Below are 20,475 nucleotides of genomic sequence, written 5' to 3' on the forward strand. Positions count from 1 at the left end.
CTGTTCGCTTGCAAAATTCTTGTTCTTCATTAAACACTACCCTTCCTTCCCAAGAACCTTTGATAATGCATCTTTCACAAGAATAATATCCAGTATGACCAACAGTCCCTTTTAAAAATGATCTTGCTGGGGCATCACAGAGAAAAGCTCTAACTTTAACAGAGTGTACAACTGATTTTATTGTGAGACCGGATAACTTTAAACTACACAATTCTTGTAAAAAATCATTTAAAAACGCATCCAAACTTGATGGTTTACTTTCTCCTGTGTATAATGCCACAATAAAAATCTTTCCACCACTTATTTCACAAAGAATTGGCCTTATTTGGGTATTGGATGATTTAAATAAGGGTAGCCCATCAATACTGAAACTAAGTAATATTTCTCTTTCAGACCCTGTAAAATTTTTTTTAATACCTGATTCTAATCCAAAATAGTAATATGTACCACCACATTTTCGAATACACTGAACTTCTTGTGGTACTTTTAAGAGTGTTCTTGCATCTTTGGGTAGCGTGTTACCATGTCTTCGAAGTATATCGAGTAAACTATTCATGGCTGCTTGAGAACAGTTAAACTTTAGACACCAGGATGCAAGCTCTCCTGAGAGGTTTTTTTTTACTGGTGGATGGATTAAAAGACTCGCTGTCGCTTGAACTATCGGACCAATACTCAGGTGAATTGTTCGACTCAACTTCCATATTTTCTTCCACAGGTAAACGACTACAACTCTGACTGCTAGTATGAAAAGAATCTCTAACTGCTTCTTCTTGAGGTTGTGCACAGTTTTGTTGACGTTCATCCGCACTTTCGTCTCGAGCTTCTTTCAAAACTGATTTATTTAATTTTCTCCAATTCCTTAAATAATCTTTTCTTGATGCAGACATATTTTTACTCACTACGTTTTAACGAAAATTATAACTCTATCAAAAAATAAAAATGTGTTTAAAGAAAAGAAACTGGTAACTTTTCAACTTCCGCAATTAGAATTAAAGACGTAAAACGTCTTTACGTAATTACATAATTATAATTACGTTTAAGACGTTTTTAATTCCTTCCTTATAAAGAAGGAATTAAAAACGTCTTAAACTGGTTGTTCCAAAAGACGTCTTGCTAAGATGTCTTAAAGACGTCTGAAACTGTTGTTCCGGAAGATGTCTTTAAAAAGTGTGCTAAAGTTGTCTTAAACACGTTTTTAACTAGTTGCAGACGTCTTGACGAGTTAAAGATGAGTTAAAGACGTTTTAAAGACGTTTTATGTTGGGCGGGAAGGTAATGTATCTTATCTTTCTAAAACCATTTGTGAAGAGATAATTGATATTATGTCTCAAAAGGTTTTAACGCACATTATTAGCGAAATAAAAAAAAGTAAAATACTGGAGAGTAATTGTAGATTCTACGCCTGATATTTCTCACGTGGATCAACTTTATGTGATATTTTTTTATTATCTAAATGGCCACGTGTATGAGCAATTTTGTTGTTTTCTACAAATTAAAAGCCATGAAGGTAAATCCTTGATTACTGACATTTTAGATCTACTGGAAAAATATGATATTGATATAAGCAATTGTCGTGGAAAGGCATACGAGAATGCAAGCAATATATCTAGTAAATAATCTGAATTACAAGCACGTTTAAAAGAGCGGAGTGAATTAGCTTTTTATATCCCCTGGGCTTCTTTAAACTTAGTGGAGCAGTGCAATGCCAGTGAGTGCATCAATTCTATCAACTACTCTGGCGTTCTACGGAGCTTGTATTCATTTTTTGTAACTTCAACACACAGGTGAGATTTATTGAAAGGAAAGCATGCTACACTCATACGTCTATACAATGGTCATGTAGGTCAGATGCTTCAAGAAGTTTAGTGGAAAATTTTAATGGAATTCATGTAGATTTATGTCTTATGCCGAGGATACAAAAGTAAAGTTTGATACTCGTCATGAAGCTGTGTGTTTAATAAATAAGATCACTACGCTAGAGTTTGCATTTTTGGCTGTACATTAGCATCACATACTTATGAGGTTTAATGAAGTTAGAAAATTTCTTCAAAAAGTTGAATAAGATTTGCATACAGCAAGCAGTATGTTACATTTACTAATTGACTTTGTAAAAAACTTACGAAATGACTTTACGAGATTTGAAAATGAGTTAAAAAAACCTAGCTCTTTTATTGAAAAAGACTACTCAGATAAGATCAAAAGAAAAGTAATTAAAAAATTGAGCTACGGAGAAAACCAAGTTAATACTTTAAACATATCTGACGAGTTTTGCGTGAATACATTTTTTGTTATTATTTACAAACTTGTGACACAACTAACTATAAGAAGTGATGATCACAGCCACATAAATAAGTTTTTTGGATTTCTGTCAAAGCTGTTAACTACTATTAGCATGGAATTGCAAGTTAGCGCAAAAAAAAAATTGTACAAGTGTAATCAAAGGATTTAGAAGATAGTTTCATTTTTGAAGTAGAACAATTTGTATCATTATTAAAGTTGCGATCCTGGGGTTTTTTCTCACACAAAAAAAATAAATCTAAAACTAAAAACACATTGATTCTTTTGCATGTTTTAAATTAGATTGTTGAAACCGATATCATTGATGCATTTCCGAATGCTTATATAGCATATCCTTTGTTTCTAACTATTCCCATAACAAATTGCGAGGCTGAAAGATCATTATCTCCTTTTAAAAGCGTAAAGAACATGCACCAATCAACAATGCTCCATAGACGTTTAAGTAATATAGCAAGATTAACTATTGAATCAAAACTGTTAGAAACTATGGATTTCAGCGATGTGATAGCTGAGTTTGCGGAAAAGAAAAGCAGAAAGAAATCACTTAACTTAATTCAATAATATAAATATAAAATTTTAACTGCGTTAGCTTTTTCTAGAAAATTTTTATTTTATTCATTTTTGTCGTTGCCCATGAAAAGGAGCCTTTTACTTTAAAAAAGCCCCGGGCCCCAAAATGTCTTAATCCGCCATTGGATCCAATTATTGCAAATATTTTTTTAAAGGTGCACAAAATCATACAGAAGATGTATATTATCTGTTGTTCGCCATCTCTCTCAAATTTCTTTAAGAAAGCTTGATTTACCCTGTTACTATCACAAACTATAGAAATAACAAGGACACCTGGTGTTTTTATGGCAAATAAAAGAAAGGTTTTTTCAAAGAGAAAATTTGAATTGATTTTACGCACAGGAAGCATTTTACATAAAATTTAGGTCCGCCAAACAAATTAATAACCATAAAACCTAATTTGCATTTGGATTGTTAACTGCTTTTTCAAAAACTGTTCCCCCATGGTACTGCAACATAGTCTTAACATAAACTTTAGCTAGTAAGAAAATGCAGTTTTTATGTTTAATGTCTGTTGAGTCTTAAAAACCCTTTTGAAGACAAATATCCTCACGAAAAGATTTTACTAATGACGTTAGTCTTGTTAATGTTGTAATGCAAGGAAGCTCAATGTCTTCTCGGTGACAACTATATGTAGCACGTGACATTGCAAAGTACTCAGATTCTCTTATAAATGTTTCAACAGAGTACTTTTTATCTTTAATAGGTTTATCACCCATAGAAAAAAGTTGCTGTTTAATAATATTTTTTCACTGCTTATCTCATATGAATTTAAAAATCAGACTGCTTCTTCAATATGCGACCATTTATTCAATACGGTAAACCTGTTTTGCTAGAGTTTTTTTATTAAACATTTGACTTCAAAGTAAAAAGATTCATACTGAAAATTATTATTTATTCATAAAATAAATAATGACACACCTGTGCTATAAACGAACTCTAACGATTGAATCAAAACTTGATTTTATCTTTTAGTTTTAAATATACCAACTCCATTAAATTTATAGTTTCCTGTGTTTATTTTAAAATCATTAAAAGATTTCATAACATAACATTTTTGTTACAGAATAAAAAAAATTAAAAATGTTCTAGTTAATGACATCACCTCCGTGGTGAATAGATTATTATATTAATAGACCTGTTACAAAGTACACGTTATGATAGATATGGAAGATCAATGTCAGTGCGGCTCATATTAAGTTTAGCATATTGTAAAATATGTGTGATTTTTTAAGTTTTGTTGAACTGATCTAATTAAGAACTTTATAACAGGTATGCACCATGTAAAGTTTAGCTTTCAACAGTCGTCTGGTAACAATTTACCCTTTGTGAAGGTATATATAAAATTATATAGTAAACTAGATATCAAACCAAATTTAATACTAAATATTGTATAAGCGAACTTTATATTAGTTAAAAAAGTGAAAGTTGAAATTAAATTATCAAAATTCGTAACAAGAAAAAAATAGAAAATACACAACGCAAAATTTTTATAACACAGTAATTTGATTTTATATATATATATATATATATATATATATATATATATATATATATATATATATATATATATATATATATATATATATATATATATATACACACGGTTATATTATTTGCATCCATACATGATGCAAATAATATAACGTTTATAAAATTAAAAGTGACGTATCAAATAAACCGTTAGATGCAACTAGTAATTCTGCATAATTGCCTGTCAAACGCTATAAAAGTACTTTCGTGAACAGAAAAAATATACAAACAGCATTCCAGAGAATAGTCTGTAGAGAGAATATAAACGCATAAGTAAAAAACTTATAAACAATGAAATTAAACTTATGAAATCTGCATTATTAATTAGTGCTACAAAGTACTGCAATAAATAAAACGGTCATTCATCAATCTCTACCCATTGTTACGCTAAGTATAAATATTATACTGTATAGTACACACACACGCCTTATTGACGCACACACGTCTTATACTATTGATATTGATAATATACTATAACATAACAATAATATGAAAAGTCATCGTGAATTTTTTATAAAATCAATAGAATTTATGGCCTCCATTCCAAGAACTGATATAAAAGCTTTTGATGATTCACGTTTTGTCGGATTAACCTAAAAAGAACTGCAATAGTAATAAATTGTTTAAATTAACAAAACAAAAACATTTGTATTAAAAATACCTTAAAATAAACTTTAAATCTTTCCATTAAAAACTTCCATTTTAATTCTGTTTTTTGAGTTGGAGAAAGTTGGTTAAATGAAACTACCTGAAACATCAACAACAACAAAAACTTTTATTTTATTTGTCTTTGGCGTTGGAGTAAATTGTTCAAAGGAAATTATACAAAACATCAACAACAATAGCTTCCGTTGGTGTCTTCCGTAGGTTAATGTGAGTCTATGAACTTACATTACCCCACTATATTTGTGGGCCTAATTGATATTACCAGTTTTTCTGAAATACTTTTGATACAAAAATTGTAACTCCTATTCCCCTTTTTACCGGTTTAATCAGTCGTGTTTTAACTCCAATACTTAATTGATTAAAAAACACAAGGTTTGACAATAATAAACAACATTAGATAAGTAATTTGAACGAAAAAATATATACATTTATAATATGGTATCAAACTTACATCCATCTGAAGAACCTTTTCAGCGACATTTCTCATAAGCATAAAACCACTCTGACCATTGGTGTGGTCACTTAGAGAAAGTGAAATCTCAAAGGAAACTGTAAATTGGAACGGATCATTGCAATTTTCAGACAGGCAATGAGATGCATAGCGAGGAAGGCGTCTATTGCATGAAGAACTGAAAATTTAAATTCATTTTGTTTGTAAATTACTTATAAAACAGCAAAAAATAATAAAACGACACAAAAACAAAGAGCAAAAATAAAACATATGAATATTAGATATTAAAGCGTGTGGATTTTTTACTTCTAAAAAGAAAAAAAATCTACACACCTTAATATCTACTAAAACTCCAATAAAATTCTAACAATAATTTTATTAGAATTCTGAGTCTGCAAAATTTTAAAATCTTTTTTAATTACGTCATCTTAAGGGCAGATAAAAAATATATTAAAAATATAATAATAAAATCCATAAAATTTAACGTCAGGCAAATTTTTGATTTAGATTTTTTGCATCCTGTTACAAGAGTTAATTATTAATTGGATATAGGGTAGAGCGGGGCATTTCGGGACAGTGGGGTATAACGGGACAGTTATGCCTGAAGCTTTATATCTCAGGTAAAAAAAAATTATTTTTCCAAATTTTTTTTGATAAAACAATTTAAATTATTGTGCTTCATTATTGTTAAAAAAAAATTTAATTTTAAAAGTACTGGAATGCATTTAAAGTACCAAAATGCATCAGTAAGTTTGCGAAAAACAAAACTTGCGTTTTTTTTAAAGCGATACAGCGACAAAACATTTATCTAGAACTATTGCTAATTTGCTTTATTTATAAAAATAATTATTATTTTTTAGGCAGTATTTTTTATCCTCTTTTAGAATCTGGTTTTAAAAAAATATCTGGAATTTAACTTTTCAAATAGTTTTAATTTCAGTAAAATGACTTTTGTGGGGCATATCAGGACAACAATTTATTTTAACAATTATTTATATAATTGGCTATATAACTACCATTTTGTTTATAGCTTGATGATTTTATTTTTAATCTAAAATATTATTTTCATTATTTAAAAAAGCAATATTAGTAATAAATTCAAAGGAATTGTTTTTTTTTTATAACTTAACTTCGATTATTAATAGTGTTTAATGTAAACAATGATAGTGAGAATTTATATAACGAAAAATCAATCATCCAAAATGGGATGAAATGCAGTTTTAGCTTTTAATAAAAAGGAACTAAGAATTCGAAAAGCTGTTGATACATATGGCATATTTAAATTTGCTCTATTTTGGCATATTGCTAATAAGCCAGCTCATCAAAAATGTTACCAAATAGTTTCAGGATATTTTTTGGGCGTGAAATTTGTATAGAAATGTTACTTTTTCAAGATTTTAATGTCTGAACAAGTTTAAATAATAAAATGGCTTTATTTTTTATTACTTTTAAAGCTTTACAATCAACGAATAACTGCTGCTTTTTCACTGTCCCGCTTTGCCTCCCCCCCCCACTTGCAAAATGTAGAAATTTTGCTTATCTAGAATTTTGTTACTTTGATTGTCATAGCATACTTTTATAACTTTTTTTTTGTTTTTCCGTTATCTTATACCAATGAATTTTAGGAAGCTTATAAAAAACAATGTTAACCATGATTAGTTTATCTGCAACTAGCATTTATTTCTTAAATGTGCCTATATACCCCGCTCTACCCTAAAAGCATTTAATAACTTCTGTTTGGCATATTACGACTCGTTTAGAGTTTTCTAAGTGTAACACTGTTGCGTTTCTTTTTAATTGCTTTAATAAAAAACGAAATTTATTATTTGTACGCGCGAACATATAACGCAAATCTGAGATGCTGACAAGGTGGCGGTTTCAACTCCTGCTAATGGAAATTTTATTTTGAAGTAGTTAAATGAACTTTTATTTTGAAGTAGTTAAATGTGTTTTAACTAATATTGCTGTTTATTTATAGTTATGCTTATTTATTGCATTTGTGCATAAAACAACCGATATAGCCATGGTCGCAGTGGAGAATACATACATCAACTGCCTCAATTAGTGATAAACGCAGTGGAATGCACATACATTGACTGAGTGTTAAGGTTTGGGCAGACACTTTTTTAAATAAAAAAAAAGTATTTCAATATTTACTTAAATAGAATTTATTATTAATTAAAAAAAAATAAAACTTGTTTGCTATCTATAGACAACTATATATGAAAAGCTAAACTAAACCATTCAGACCAGTGTTTCCCAACGTGGGGCGCAGGAAATTTTCAGGGGGCAATTCGATTGTTTGGGGGCAATGAAAAAAAAAAAGAGGACTTTTTCAGTCTAAATTTAACCACATAGTCGAATCTCCAGAAATCGTCCATTATGAAGTGCATCATGCAAAATTTTTTTGCTGGAATGCATTCGGAAAACTAAGATTTGCTTCGGCAAACTAGGATTCGGAAAACTAGGATTTGATTTGGAAAAATAGAATTTGGACTAGGATTATCAGTTGCTTGTATTGATCTGTCAATGTGCATTACCGTTAATTTGAAATGTGCTGTGCTTATAAAAGCGCTGTGCTTATAAAAGTGCTGTGCTTATAAAAGCAGTGCTGTGCTTACTAAAAATAAAAGCAGTTGTTCGAAATTATCGTTGTTTTCAAATTTTTAATACATTTTATAAATAAATATAATTGTAAATATATTTAATTAATTATTTAGAATTTAGATGCCTCATAGAAAAATAAAAAATTATATAATGGTTGTTGCGAAAACAATTCCCTTTGGACAATCATTTCAAACGCTAGTTCAGAATAACGATTAGCGATTGCGGAATAATAATTCCTTTTGGAGAATTGCACGAAAACTTATTGCGAAAGTATTTCCTTGAGAGACTAATTCAGCACGAGGAATTCTCACTTAAAAGCCGTAGCGCTAAACATAATTACAGTTGGAATAACAAGTCGAGAGAACTACACACAGTTTATATATAAATTATATATTGTTTATAATTTAATATTTAAATATAGAAATAAATATAATACAAAAACCAACGTGGATTCAGTTTCAATAATAATAAAAATACGAAACATTACAAAATATATACTTTTATTTGCTAATTGATTTTAAAATTCATTTTTTAGCCAATGAGTAGTGCAAGCAAGAAAAAAATTTAGCCGTACTCGGAAGAGTATTTAAAATTTGGTTATCTTTTTGTCTATTATGCCAACAATGCTTGAGCAATGAATCAATGAAATCAGGTCGTCTTGAAGCACATTATAAGGCAAAACACAAAGGTCAAATTAATTCAAATTTGAATTATTTTCAAATTTTAAAGAAAAATTATGAAAAAAGAGCAACTTTAAAGTCTCTCTTTACTGCTCATAATGTTAATATTAGTCGCACTCTTAAGGCTAGCTATCACATTTCATTACTCATCGCTAAATCTGCGAAAAATCATACAATAGAAGAGAAGTTAATCAAGCTTTTTTCAGTGCAAGTAGACGAGTCAACATTGAGAGACAGCGAAGCAGTATTCCTTACATATGTAAGATACATTGATAATAATGATTTTGCTGAAGAAATTTTATTTTGCAAATCATTAAAAATGCACCACTACAGCTAAAGATATATATACACTAGTGGCCATTGAATTAAAGCCACTTGATTATTTTGCTGTAAAATGAAATATGTATAAAAAAGTAAGAACAACGTCATGCCGTTCGGTTTGTTTATATATGACGTCATTATTATTTATGTTATGCATATTATACACGTGTTTGGCTTAGTCTTTAATTAAATTTCATGATTTCTTGCTGAAAAACTATAATGTTGTTATTGCTTATTTTAGTGTGATAATGGGAAAAAAGCCAGATATTAATGATTTTGTCAAGGGGCAAATTGTAACATTGAATGCTGAGCGTTATTCTTAGCGTGAAATTGCAAAGAAACTGAAGATTTTTAGAGGTGCCGTTGATAATGTTTTAAGATCTGGAGGTGTTTCACGACGTTCCATCTGCAAGGGAGTACGAAAAACAAATCATCGTGATGATCGTTATTTGAAGAGCATTGTTGTGTCTAGTCCGCATACTTCTTCTGCACGCGTTGCAAGCCTAGCTAGTAACAGGGGTATTCAAGTGAGTGCTAGGACTGTTAGGAGACGTCTGTCAAATGACTTTGGTCTTGTAGCTCGCAGACCAGCGAAGAAACCTCTAATCACGAAACAACAACTTATCCAGCGATTGAAGTTTTGCCGTGCGATGAAAGACAAGTCAAGGGAGTGGTGGGAGAGAGTCATGTTCACAGATGAAAGTACCTTTCAGCAGCTACGAGGCCCTGGTTACAATTATGTCAGACGTCCTGCCTCTCAGCGATTCAATCCCAAATACACCATCAAAACTGTCAAACATCCACCAAGCGTCATGATCTGGGGTGGCATCACAGCAAGTGGTCGGTGTGGACTGCACATCTTCGATAAAGGGGAAAAGGTCAATGCAAAAAAGTACTTGGAGGTTCTTGAAAGTAAGCTTCAAACCCACATGAACATCTCAGGAGAAACAATTATGCAACAAGACTCAACCCCTTGTCACACCGCAAAGATTGTCCAAAAGTGGTTTTCAGACAACAACATTGAACTTCTTTCCAATTGGCCATCAAATTCACCTGATCTAAATGTGATTGAAAATTGTTGGCAAATTATGAAAAGGAAAGTTGCTGCACATCGTCCTACATCAGAAAAAGACCTGAAAGAGGTTTTGAAGTGTGTGTGGACGACAGAAATAACACCGGAATACTGTAGAACACTTGTTCATAGCATGCCTGATCGCATTAATGCTGTGCTTAAAAATAAAGGATATCCTGTGAATTACTGACTTTTATTCATCGTTTGAGCTAGAACTTTATTCAGTGTATTGTAAGGTTAAAATTGCATTTGATAATATGCCTGCTAGACCTTGTTGCTAGAGTAAACTGTGTATTTTCCAAAAATTTGCTGCTGGCTTTATTTCAATGGCCACTAGTGTAGTACCCAAAAATGTTACTTAGATACGAATAAAATACCGATGAAAAATATAACGTCCTGTGCTGCTGATGGTGCTCCTAACGTGATGGGCAAAAAAAACGGTTGCTTAAAACGGATGAAAGATGAAAATCCAGATATGCTTCTTGCGCACTGTGTTATTCACAGGGAAAACTTGGTAGCTAAAAATCTTTATCCTGTTCTAAATAAAACAATGAACTTAGTTGTAAAATGCATTAATTCTTTTAAAGCAAGTGCAAAACAAGAGCGCATTTTTAAATTATTTTGTGAAGAAAACAACGAAGCCCATGTGAAACTTTTACTTCATACTGAGGTAAGATGGCTTTCGAAAGGCAACTGTTTAAAAAGATTTATGGAACTGTTCGATACTCTTAGTGATTTTTTAAGCGACAAAACTAAAATGCAATATCTGTTAATGATCGATTCTAAGGCATACTTGAGTTATTTAACCGATATTTTTGAAAAACTAAATATATTGAATAAAGAACTTCAAGGAACAAATAAGACTCTTGTCGATGCAAAAGCGAAGATATTTGGTTTTATTACGTCTACTGAACTATTTGAAAAAGACGTTTACCTAAAACAATTTGAAGTTTCATTGGTTTCAAAAATGTGAAGTAACTGATACCGCTATACTTAATATTGTCGAGCATCTAGAAAAAAACTTATCAGCTGATTTTAAAGGAAGATTTTCCGATTTGAAAGAAATTGATTTTCCAACTTAGTTGATGCAGCCAATGTTTGTTAATTTATCTCATATTTCAAATATGCAGTACCAAGAAGAATTAGCAGAAATGCAGAATGACGAGTCAGTTAAAACTTTATTTATTATAAAAGGATCGATAGCATGGTTTTTTGAAGAGACCAAAACTAAATATCCAAGCACAACAGAATGTGCAAGAAAACTATTATTACCGTTTCCTTCTTCATATATAGCTGAATGCAGATTTAGTGCCATAGCTGATATGTTACTTAAAAAAAGAAATCGTTGGGATATAACACAACGGGGAGATCTAAGAATGAAGCTAACAAAATTGGAACCCAATATAAAATCTCTTTGTAACCAGCATCAAGCACAAGGATCTCACTAAATTTTATTTATTTTAGACTTGAATACCTGATGTATTTTATTTACTTATATATTGTTTACTATATTTTGTTTACTTGAGTTTTTTTGTTTAATAAATAATATTTTGTGATTTCTTCCTGCAGTATGTCATTTATGCTACTTATGAAAAATTTATGATATTAAAAATTATTCATATGTAAAATGGGGGGACATTTTAAGTTTTTATGAGCTTTGGTGGGGCATGGCACTAAAAAGGTTGGGAAACACTGATTTAGACTTTACCAGTTTGCTTTGCAACTTTTTCTTACCATTCTCTTATAACCTTTTAGGCGTCTCAGTAAAGATAAGGTTTGTTGCTTGTAATGTTTCAGTATTATTAGATTGGAGTTCATTTCTGAAATTCAGCCAGTTAAGTGAACTCAACTAAATTTCCCACAGGTCAAACTCACATAATAAAGCTTTTAGTTTGGCAATAACAAATAAGCCTAATAAAGCCTTTGCTTAAATAAAAGGCACCCAAAGATATGATGTGGCCTTTCCAACTAGTATAGCAAAAACACTGAATATCTGCAATCGTTTTTTTAAGAAACTAAAGATAAGAACGAAGAAACTAAAAGACAGGTGCTTTATAACACTTTGAAGTTGTATCATTAAACATTGTGTTAAACTCAGTACTCAGATGGTCTAGCAAAGGAACAGTGATAACCAATTTAAAATAATTTGATTTTTTGGCTTGTTCAAAGCATATTTGAAGGAGTAGATTAACAATATTTCTAAGTATAGAGGCGAAATCTTTTAATGCTTGTTTAAGATTATATACAAAATATTATCATTACTTGCTAGCACAATCTCACAATTAAAAAAATTATATGAGGAGCATGTCTTGTTGTACACACTGCAACCAAAAAATTCAAAATTTGTTATTAACTTCAGTAGAAGAAGCAGTAGTAGAGATTGCATGATTAAATGTTCCATTGATATTTAAAGACATTCTTTGAGACAGAAAACCAAAGGAATAAAAAACTTTTGTACAATATCTATGTCATGATTTCACAATTCATAACATTCAAATAAAAATCAGTCATAGCTTTTGTTAAAACACTAAATAAACAAGGTTTTCCTTCATGTCTATATTGGAATTTTTAGTACTAAAAAAACGTAATGATTGTGTCGAATGGGGCAGAAAAGTCAACTAAAATTTTTACATAACCTAATAAATTTTGCCACAAATGCTTGATTAACCAAGAAAACCAAGGAGCAAAGACTAGTTTTTATAGATGCAATTATAAACAGCTTCTTCTTGTAATAACTTTCTACCTTTCTTGTATCCAAAGAATATCGTAATATCAAAAACTCTAAACAACTAATATCATATTTATTTGCCTAAATTTAAAAGAAATGATATTTTTTTACAACGGACTAACTTTTTCTTTGAAATGTTATATAAACTTGCAAATTAGGCTACATTTTAAACTAACCAACGGTTAGTTTAAAATGTTCAACAAAATATCATTATTTAATACAAATTTTATGTTCAACAAAATATCATTATTTAATACATTTAGTAAAACAAAAATTAAGCAGGGTGTATGTTGAATAGAGAATTTTATTTTTTATGTTTGAAATTTTTTCTCTCCTTATTTATCATTTAAAATGCAAGTTATTAAAATGATATGCAATCTAGCTTAATAAAACTGGTCTATTGATAAATTCTGATGTACACTTCTTGTTAGTAACTAATTAAATGTTGTTACTAACTAATTAAATGATGTTACTAACTAATTAAATGTTGTTATTAACTAATTAAATATTGTTACCAACTGATTAAATGTTGTTACTAACTAAATTGGTGTCCTGATCATAGTTACACAATAAAACTTTGATAAAAATTTTACTCAAAGTGCATGTGAAAAGGGAAGTCCAAAATTTGTTCTAAAATAATTATTTTGAATTTTTTTTTAAACGAATGAAAGAAAATGTGTTACTAAAACGTATTTCAATCCAATATATTACTAAAAAGTATTAATAAAAAGTATTATTAGTTTTATACCAATATTTATACCTATTATACCAATATTTTCATCTTTATTACTTTCATAATTTTTATTAAAGTTAAAACATAATAGCTATTTGTAATATCATTTTATACATATTATTACTTATTTATTAGTGCTCTTTGCTTATTTTATTTTGAATTCTCTAAATGTTTTATCTAATAAATCTTTTTTTATTTAGGTGTCATTCCGTTAATTAGTTTTTAACTATAGAAGTGACACTTAGCCTTATTTATGTAAGTTTATAATTTATTATTATAAATTTTCATATTTTATATATTTCTATATATTTTTGTTTTCAGTATCCCAGTCTTGTCAGTCTTGTCACATAGCATTATGGAAGAGCATTTTACTAGAAAGTTCACACCTCTTTCCTTACTGATGGTGGCTAGAGTTTGCGTTGAACCCTGGATCTCTTCTTCTAGTCATTGCACCATGGCTGATATAAAAACTTTTTAATGTGATCAATGAAATACAAAAAATAAAGCATAAAAAATAAAGCAACAACTTTAACTAGTTTTAATTCTTAATTTAACTAGTAGTAGTAACTAATGTTAAGTAGTAACTTTGTAGTAGTGATTAATGTTAAGTAGTAACTTTGTAGAAGTGACTAATGTTACTACTACAAAGTTACTACTAAAAAGTTAATCACAGAAACTTGTTTACTTCGTAAAGTTCGTGAACCTCTGATCAACATTAATCAAGAAAGGTAAGAAAAAAAAGGTATCATACTTTAATTATTCACAAGTATGCAACAGTTAAAACCTTGAAGAAGAACTAGTAATGCAACAGTTAAAACCTTAAAAAATAGTTAAAAAGGAAGAAAAAAAAGAAGGCGGTGCATGCAGGCATGATTTGCAATGCATGACATGTGGCACAATTTTACTAATTCAAAAAAAAAATTACTTGCGTCAATGTGGCATACACTCAATTATGTTAATGAATGTAGGAGAATGAACATTTGTTTTGCTAAAAAACAGTTATTCTGTTCTTTTATATTCTTTCAACTGCTTTAGAATGTTTACTATGTGGTTTCCTATTAAAGGCATTTTGTTCCAAATTTGGAAAGAAAATGTATAACTTACACCGATACATTTACTAGCAAACTAGCAAATTCCGAAGAGATATATTCAATGAAGTACATAAAAGAAAAATTAAAAAAGAAATAAAAAAATAACACAACTACTAGTTAAACTGATAGAAAACTTTATAATTATGATGCAGCTACATTTTTTTTTTTTTAAACTAAGAAGGAGAGCAAAGATGCAAACAAAGAAGAAGGTATCATTAAAACTGGTTCGTTAATAAGTTAATAAAGGCAAATATTTTAAACCTTGAGTTCAAAACTACACATCTATTACACATCTAAATATGATATTGAGAATGATATTGAAGAAAGTTTGGGTCCATAGCTTTGTCTCTTTATAAAATTACATGTGAAGAATCAAAAGAGTATTTTCAAACACTCTGTTATGGCTAAAAATGATAACAATTATGGAAGAATGCTGAATGGATTATTTACTTAATGAGTACCAGTCAATGATGATTGCAATGTCTGCACATTTATAGTAAAGGCGCTTTTCATGGAATGGACATTATCGCTACTAGAATGATAGACTCTGATGCTTTGGATCATCAACATCAAACTAATTTGATTACTTTGGATCATCAACATCGAACTAATTTTATTACTTTGGATCATCAATATCAAATTAAAAAAATAAAATGTGGTTTATAAAAAATATTCCTATGTGGTATACACTTAAAGACTGCTGTTGAGCTTTAGTCACCAAATAATTTTTCATTGCCTCTCAGCATTGATCTTTTCTGGAAAATTTTGTTTATTTCAAATGCTGGTCAGAATCAGGCACAGCCAAATGGATTTATGCAACTTCACCTTAATGATAAAAATCAACTTGCAAAAAATCAGGTATTTATAGCGCCTATCATTAATTTAAACACAGCTGATAAAATCTGCATTTATTCTACACTAGTTTTTATACATACTAAGCAAAATCAACAAAATTATCTACACTTAGTGTAACATTTGATCAAATTTTATGATGAAATGATTAAGAAATTGCTAAATCAAAGCAATTAATTTATTTGTTCGATTAGAAGGATTCCACATATTGATGAGCTTCCTAGGAAGTATTGATATGATTATGGAGGGATTATGACTGAATAGATTACCTAAATTTATTTACACAAGCAACTCAGCTATGCATGCAACGACTTTTAAAGTACTAGCAAAAGCACTAAGAGCTCACTTTTTAGTTGAATCTACCATAAATCCTAACTAAAGATACCCCAAAAGATGAAGTTGACATTTCTCTAAAAAAAAATGTATCAATATTTTGTTCAAGACAATTTGGATAAGAAAGACAGAAACAATAACAATGCAACCATAAGGTCTATAAATCTTGATAAAAATTTCAGCTTTCAAGTTCATTCAGAATTGCAAAGCTATGGCTATGATATCTTGATTACATTACCGCTATTAAAATTCTTATCAGATCAAAAAGTACTGGGCACTGGCAAGATCATTTGGAAGTTATATGGCTCATGTTTAATTTATTTGCTGCAACAGGACATATTAACTATGCCATAAGTGCTTGAATATATCTTTAATCCATGTATTCACTTAATTCAAAACACTTGTGGCTTTAGAAGTAGTACAGTAAATTAGGTTACTTTTATATCAGACACACAGATTAATGCTGATATAACTATTGAACAGTGCACAACGAGATCAATAAAAAGCAGTAGGAACTTTACTCGAGAAAGAGGTATGTTAAAGATAACAAGGAATCTTTGGGTCAGTACCTTGCACAAATGTAAAGCATTCCACAAATCAATTTCAACACTGACAAAGCATTGTTTTGAGAGCAGTCAGCAACACTGAAAAATCTGATGAGTCACGACGAAAAAGAGATATTAAAGATTTTAAAATATTAGAACAGCCCAAGTTATTTAATCTTTTAAATGTCAAGACTTTTAATGTATATTTATTGGCCTAAGTAATATACGATACTGATAAAGATGATAAAATCATCTGTGATCAATAGGGTGACAACATTTTGCAGAAAAGAGCATCTAATTCTTTTCAACATCCCTCAGTGATATTAAAAATGTTTTTGTTTTGTTTTAGGGACTAGTATTAGTGCAAGATGCAGAAATTAGATGATTTTACAATTAACCATTATTTCAAAATTTTCTTTGTTTGTCATCAATATTTTTTTATTTCATCAAGGTTTATTAAAGGTATTATTTAGTATATTATTTAGTAATGACATCAATTAAACTTTTTGAATTGCTTTTAAATTAAATATAAGTAAATTATAAACATAAAAGATTATTTATGTATTTGCCAACATATAGACACAAAGATGCAATCAAACATTGAAAAGAAGGTGAAACATAGTGGACATCTGAATATGACTTGAAGGAGGTCATTTTATTTTTTTAAATTTCCGATTTCTTTTTTACCTCAGAAACAGCCAAAATGATTCAAAAGTATTTATGATAATTTTTCTTGTACTATGGGATCAAATTTTATTGTGAAACGCAAAAGGAAAACAACTTGGTATCAGAAAAATGAAGAATTGTGACTTCTTAGAAAAATAGTGAATATCTGTTAGTAGTTTTAAAAACTATTGTTGGAGACAATAAAAATGTTATCAAAATTTCTAAAAACTCACAAAAAATGGGTATCAATGACCAAGCTATTGCTGGAGACTTTTTATGTCCTTGGAAAATCCAACATTAAAAAGCTTATACAACTCAAACAAGATATCCCAAGAAAAGAGTAAAGAATAATTTTTGGAAGATCATAAAAATATTAGAAAACAGTTTATAAGCAGGAATAGAAATGAAGAACTTGAAGCAAAGAATGATCGTAGACAAGAGAGATACTGTAGGTATACATATTAGAAGAAAAAAAAAGTCTATAAAGGTCAATGGAGATTCCCAATATTATAATGAAAAGAACTACGATTACTTAAATTTATTAAAATTCAGAACTCTTAATTAAAAATGCTAATGAAATTTATTCAAATGAGATAAAACAGACATCGGAATCAGGTAATTTTTATCATGAACTAAAATGTTTATTGTTACATGTGTGTTGTATATTTATTAATTTTTTTTTCAACATCTTCGCTTCCAACCAGGGACGTGGTGGCCCAGTACGAGGGTACAAGGACTTGTACTGGGCCCTTAATCTTGCTTAGGAAACTGGGCCCCCAATACTCAAACAGAAAAAATTTATATCAGTTCTATAAGTTTCTATCAGGGTATTTTTTACAACATTTAAATTAACTTGCTTTCACCTCGGTTTGTTTGTTTGTTTGTTTGGTGTCCGCTCAAAACAAATACTTGGTCAGCGGTAATAATAAAAGAAATACGCTAAACTTTAGTTAAGCGTAAATAAAAGAAATCGTTAAGAAAAGTAATTTAAACAAACAAACAAAAAAAAAAACTTTGTTTAGCGTAAATAAATAAAATCAATGATGAATAATAATAACAAAAAACGTTGTTAACCTGGAATTGATAGATTTTATACTGTAAAAGACTAAGTAATGTTTTAATACTTTACTGATAAATAGTAATTAAAAATAACAATTAATGTTCCTAAAGTAAATAAGTAAAAAAATACCTTATAAACGTAGAAATATAAAGAAAGCTAAAGATAAAAAAGAAATCTGGAAACTGAATATGACCGATTGTCTTGCTCGAGAAAGAGAATGGAAATTTCGAGCTAAAGCAAATGAATCATCTGAACAACGAACATCTAGGCTAAAAAAAAGAAGAGAACGATATGTTAAAGCAATGGCGGCTGAAACAAAAGAAGGTAGAGGCAGATGTATTGTTAAACTAAAAGAATACCGAAAACAACCATTTTAGTGATGAACGATTAAACAATGTCTCCTTTTTATCTGAAATTAACCATTCCATCGATAGAAAAAAAGAGAAAATTGTTATTGAAAAGTTCAAAACAATAAATATATAAAATCCATGAATTCATTTGCTTTACATTGATAAATATGGTTAATATATGTTTGATAAATAATATTGTGTGTTTAATGAGCTTTTGTTATTACTTTCATTCACTACTACTCAATATGCTTCAGTCCACTCCCTATTGGTTAATGGAAATTATAAATGGTACAACTATGTATAAATTCCATGGACCGATAGTAATTATAACTCAAACGAAAGAAACCAATGTCATGGTGTCTATCATAGGATTAGCTTTAATTTTATATTTTTTTATATTTCAGGTGAAATGAAGGAGCAAAAAAAGAATCAAAATTGAAATACAAATCTGGTGCTGAAAAAAATGCTCAAAAACGACAACATGAATTGAAAGCAGCTAGTAATGGTAAAGTTAACGGCAGGTCTCGCGTCAGTGCAGGTGCCATAAATACAGAGAAAAGCTAGGACATCATTTACAGCAACAGAGAATATAGAACTTACATCAATATCCATTGTGAATATGACAAGTAAGCATTATTGAAACAGAGCCAATAACAGAGATTAGTAACCAATCATTTGTACAAGAAACAGACAATAATCAAAATGTCATAATTGCAGCAGATAAAAGAGCAGAACTATAAATATTCAGACACATTCTGAAACTGAAAAATTACTGAAACTGAGAGAGTGCCTGGAGAAATGGGTTACTATGAAGTGCCTGTAACTGCAGCGGCCGACCAATAAAGATTATTTAGCGGCGGACCAATAAAGATTATTCAGCGGCTCTACCAATAAAAATTATTTAGAAGTAACCATACAACGTTGTAAATGTCACTGATAATGATCCAGCAAAATTTCTAGAGCTGAAAAATGCAAAGACGATTGATAAAAAGAAAATTAATGTATTAGGGCCAAATCAGCCAACAAAACATTCAAGGTTATCTAAGTATCACACTGAATCAGTTAAAATTAATGACATTGAAGTTGTGCAGAAAAAGTCATGGCTAACTTACTCTCTACTGATGCTTGTTTATGCTTTGGATAAAGTGAAGACAGAAATTTTTTACGTGATGGGTTTGATAATTGATCAAACTTGTGTCACATAACCAACCATTGCACCCAGAAAAGCCATCAAAATGCTGCTGAAGCTATGGTTCATGCATTATCAGACTCCACAATTGATAAAATATTAAATATTGAAACCACGAGACATCTGAACAAGAAACGTAAAGAAGCGGAGAAACTACATCAATACCTAATACGAGTTATTGATGCTATTCGGTATTTGATCGCAGAGAGTATTTCTTTACGTGGAAATGAGGAAGCCAACTTTTACAATGACTCTGAAAAAAGTGAAATCTCTCAATGTAGCGCGGTTAAATTTCTAAAGTTGTTAAATTTACTCAGTCAGTATGATGAGGTGCTGAACGAAAAACTTTCAAATGTTTGCAGTGCTCAAAAACAATCTGCTGGAAGGGGTGCTAGAATTACACCTCTTTCTAATATACACAAAACAAGCTAAATCATACTATGACACAGATAGTCAAGAAGATACATACTAAGACACAGATAGTCAAGAAGGGTATTTCAGAAGAGGGAAATAACTCAGTATTCTTTTCACCATCAGCTGATGGCAACAATGATATTACACTCTACAAGCAAACTTCTATTGTATTACGTTATGTTACGCTTGCTGCAGAAAAGGCCGTTGTAAGGAACATCTGATTTCAATTGTTGAAACTGGAACAACTACTGGTGAAGGAAAAAGTCAAAAAATCAAAGATGAAATCAAATCAGTTAACGTAGATATTTAAAAGTGT

General features: G+C 29.9%; 1 protein-coding gene across 1 annotated transcript in view; it reads right to left on the reverse strand.

Moving 5' to 3' along the window:
* Positions 1-4,698: 4,698 nt before the first annotated feature.
* Positions 4,699-20,475, reverse strand: part of LOC101240690 (meiosis-specific with OB domain-containing protein) — a 45,831-nt gene continuing 30,054 nt past the window's right edge. Inside the window, exons 11-13 of the mRNA XM_065804068.1 lie at positions 5,519-5,696; positions 5,063-5,149; positions 4,699-4,994 (exon numbers count right to left, since the gene is read on the reverse strand). Of these exons, the coding sequence (XP_065660140.1) occupies positions 4,899-4,994; positions 5,063-5,149; positions 5,519-5,696 (361 nt within the window). The 3' untranslated portion in view covers positions 4,699-4,898. The remainder of the gene's footprint in view (positions 4,995-5,062; positions 5,150-5,518; positions 5,697-20,475) is intronic.

This window comes from Hydra vulgaris, chromosome 08 (assembly GCF_038396675.1).
Source record: "Hydra vulgaris chromosome 08, alternate assembly HydraT2T_AEP".
NCBI lineage: Eukaryota > Metazoa > Cnidaria > Hydrozoa > Anthoathecata > Hydridae > Hydra > Hydra vulgaris.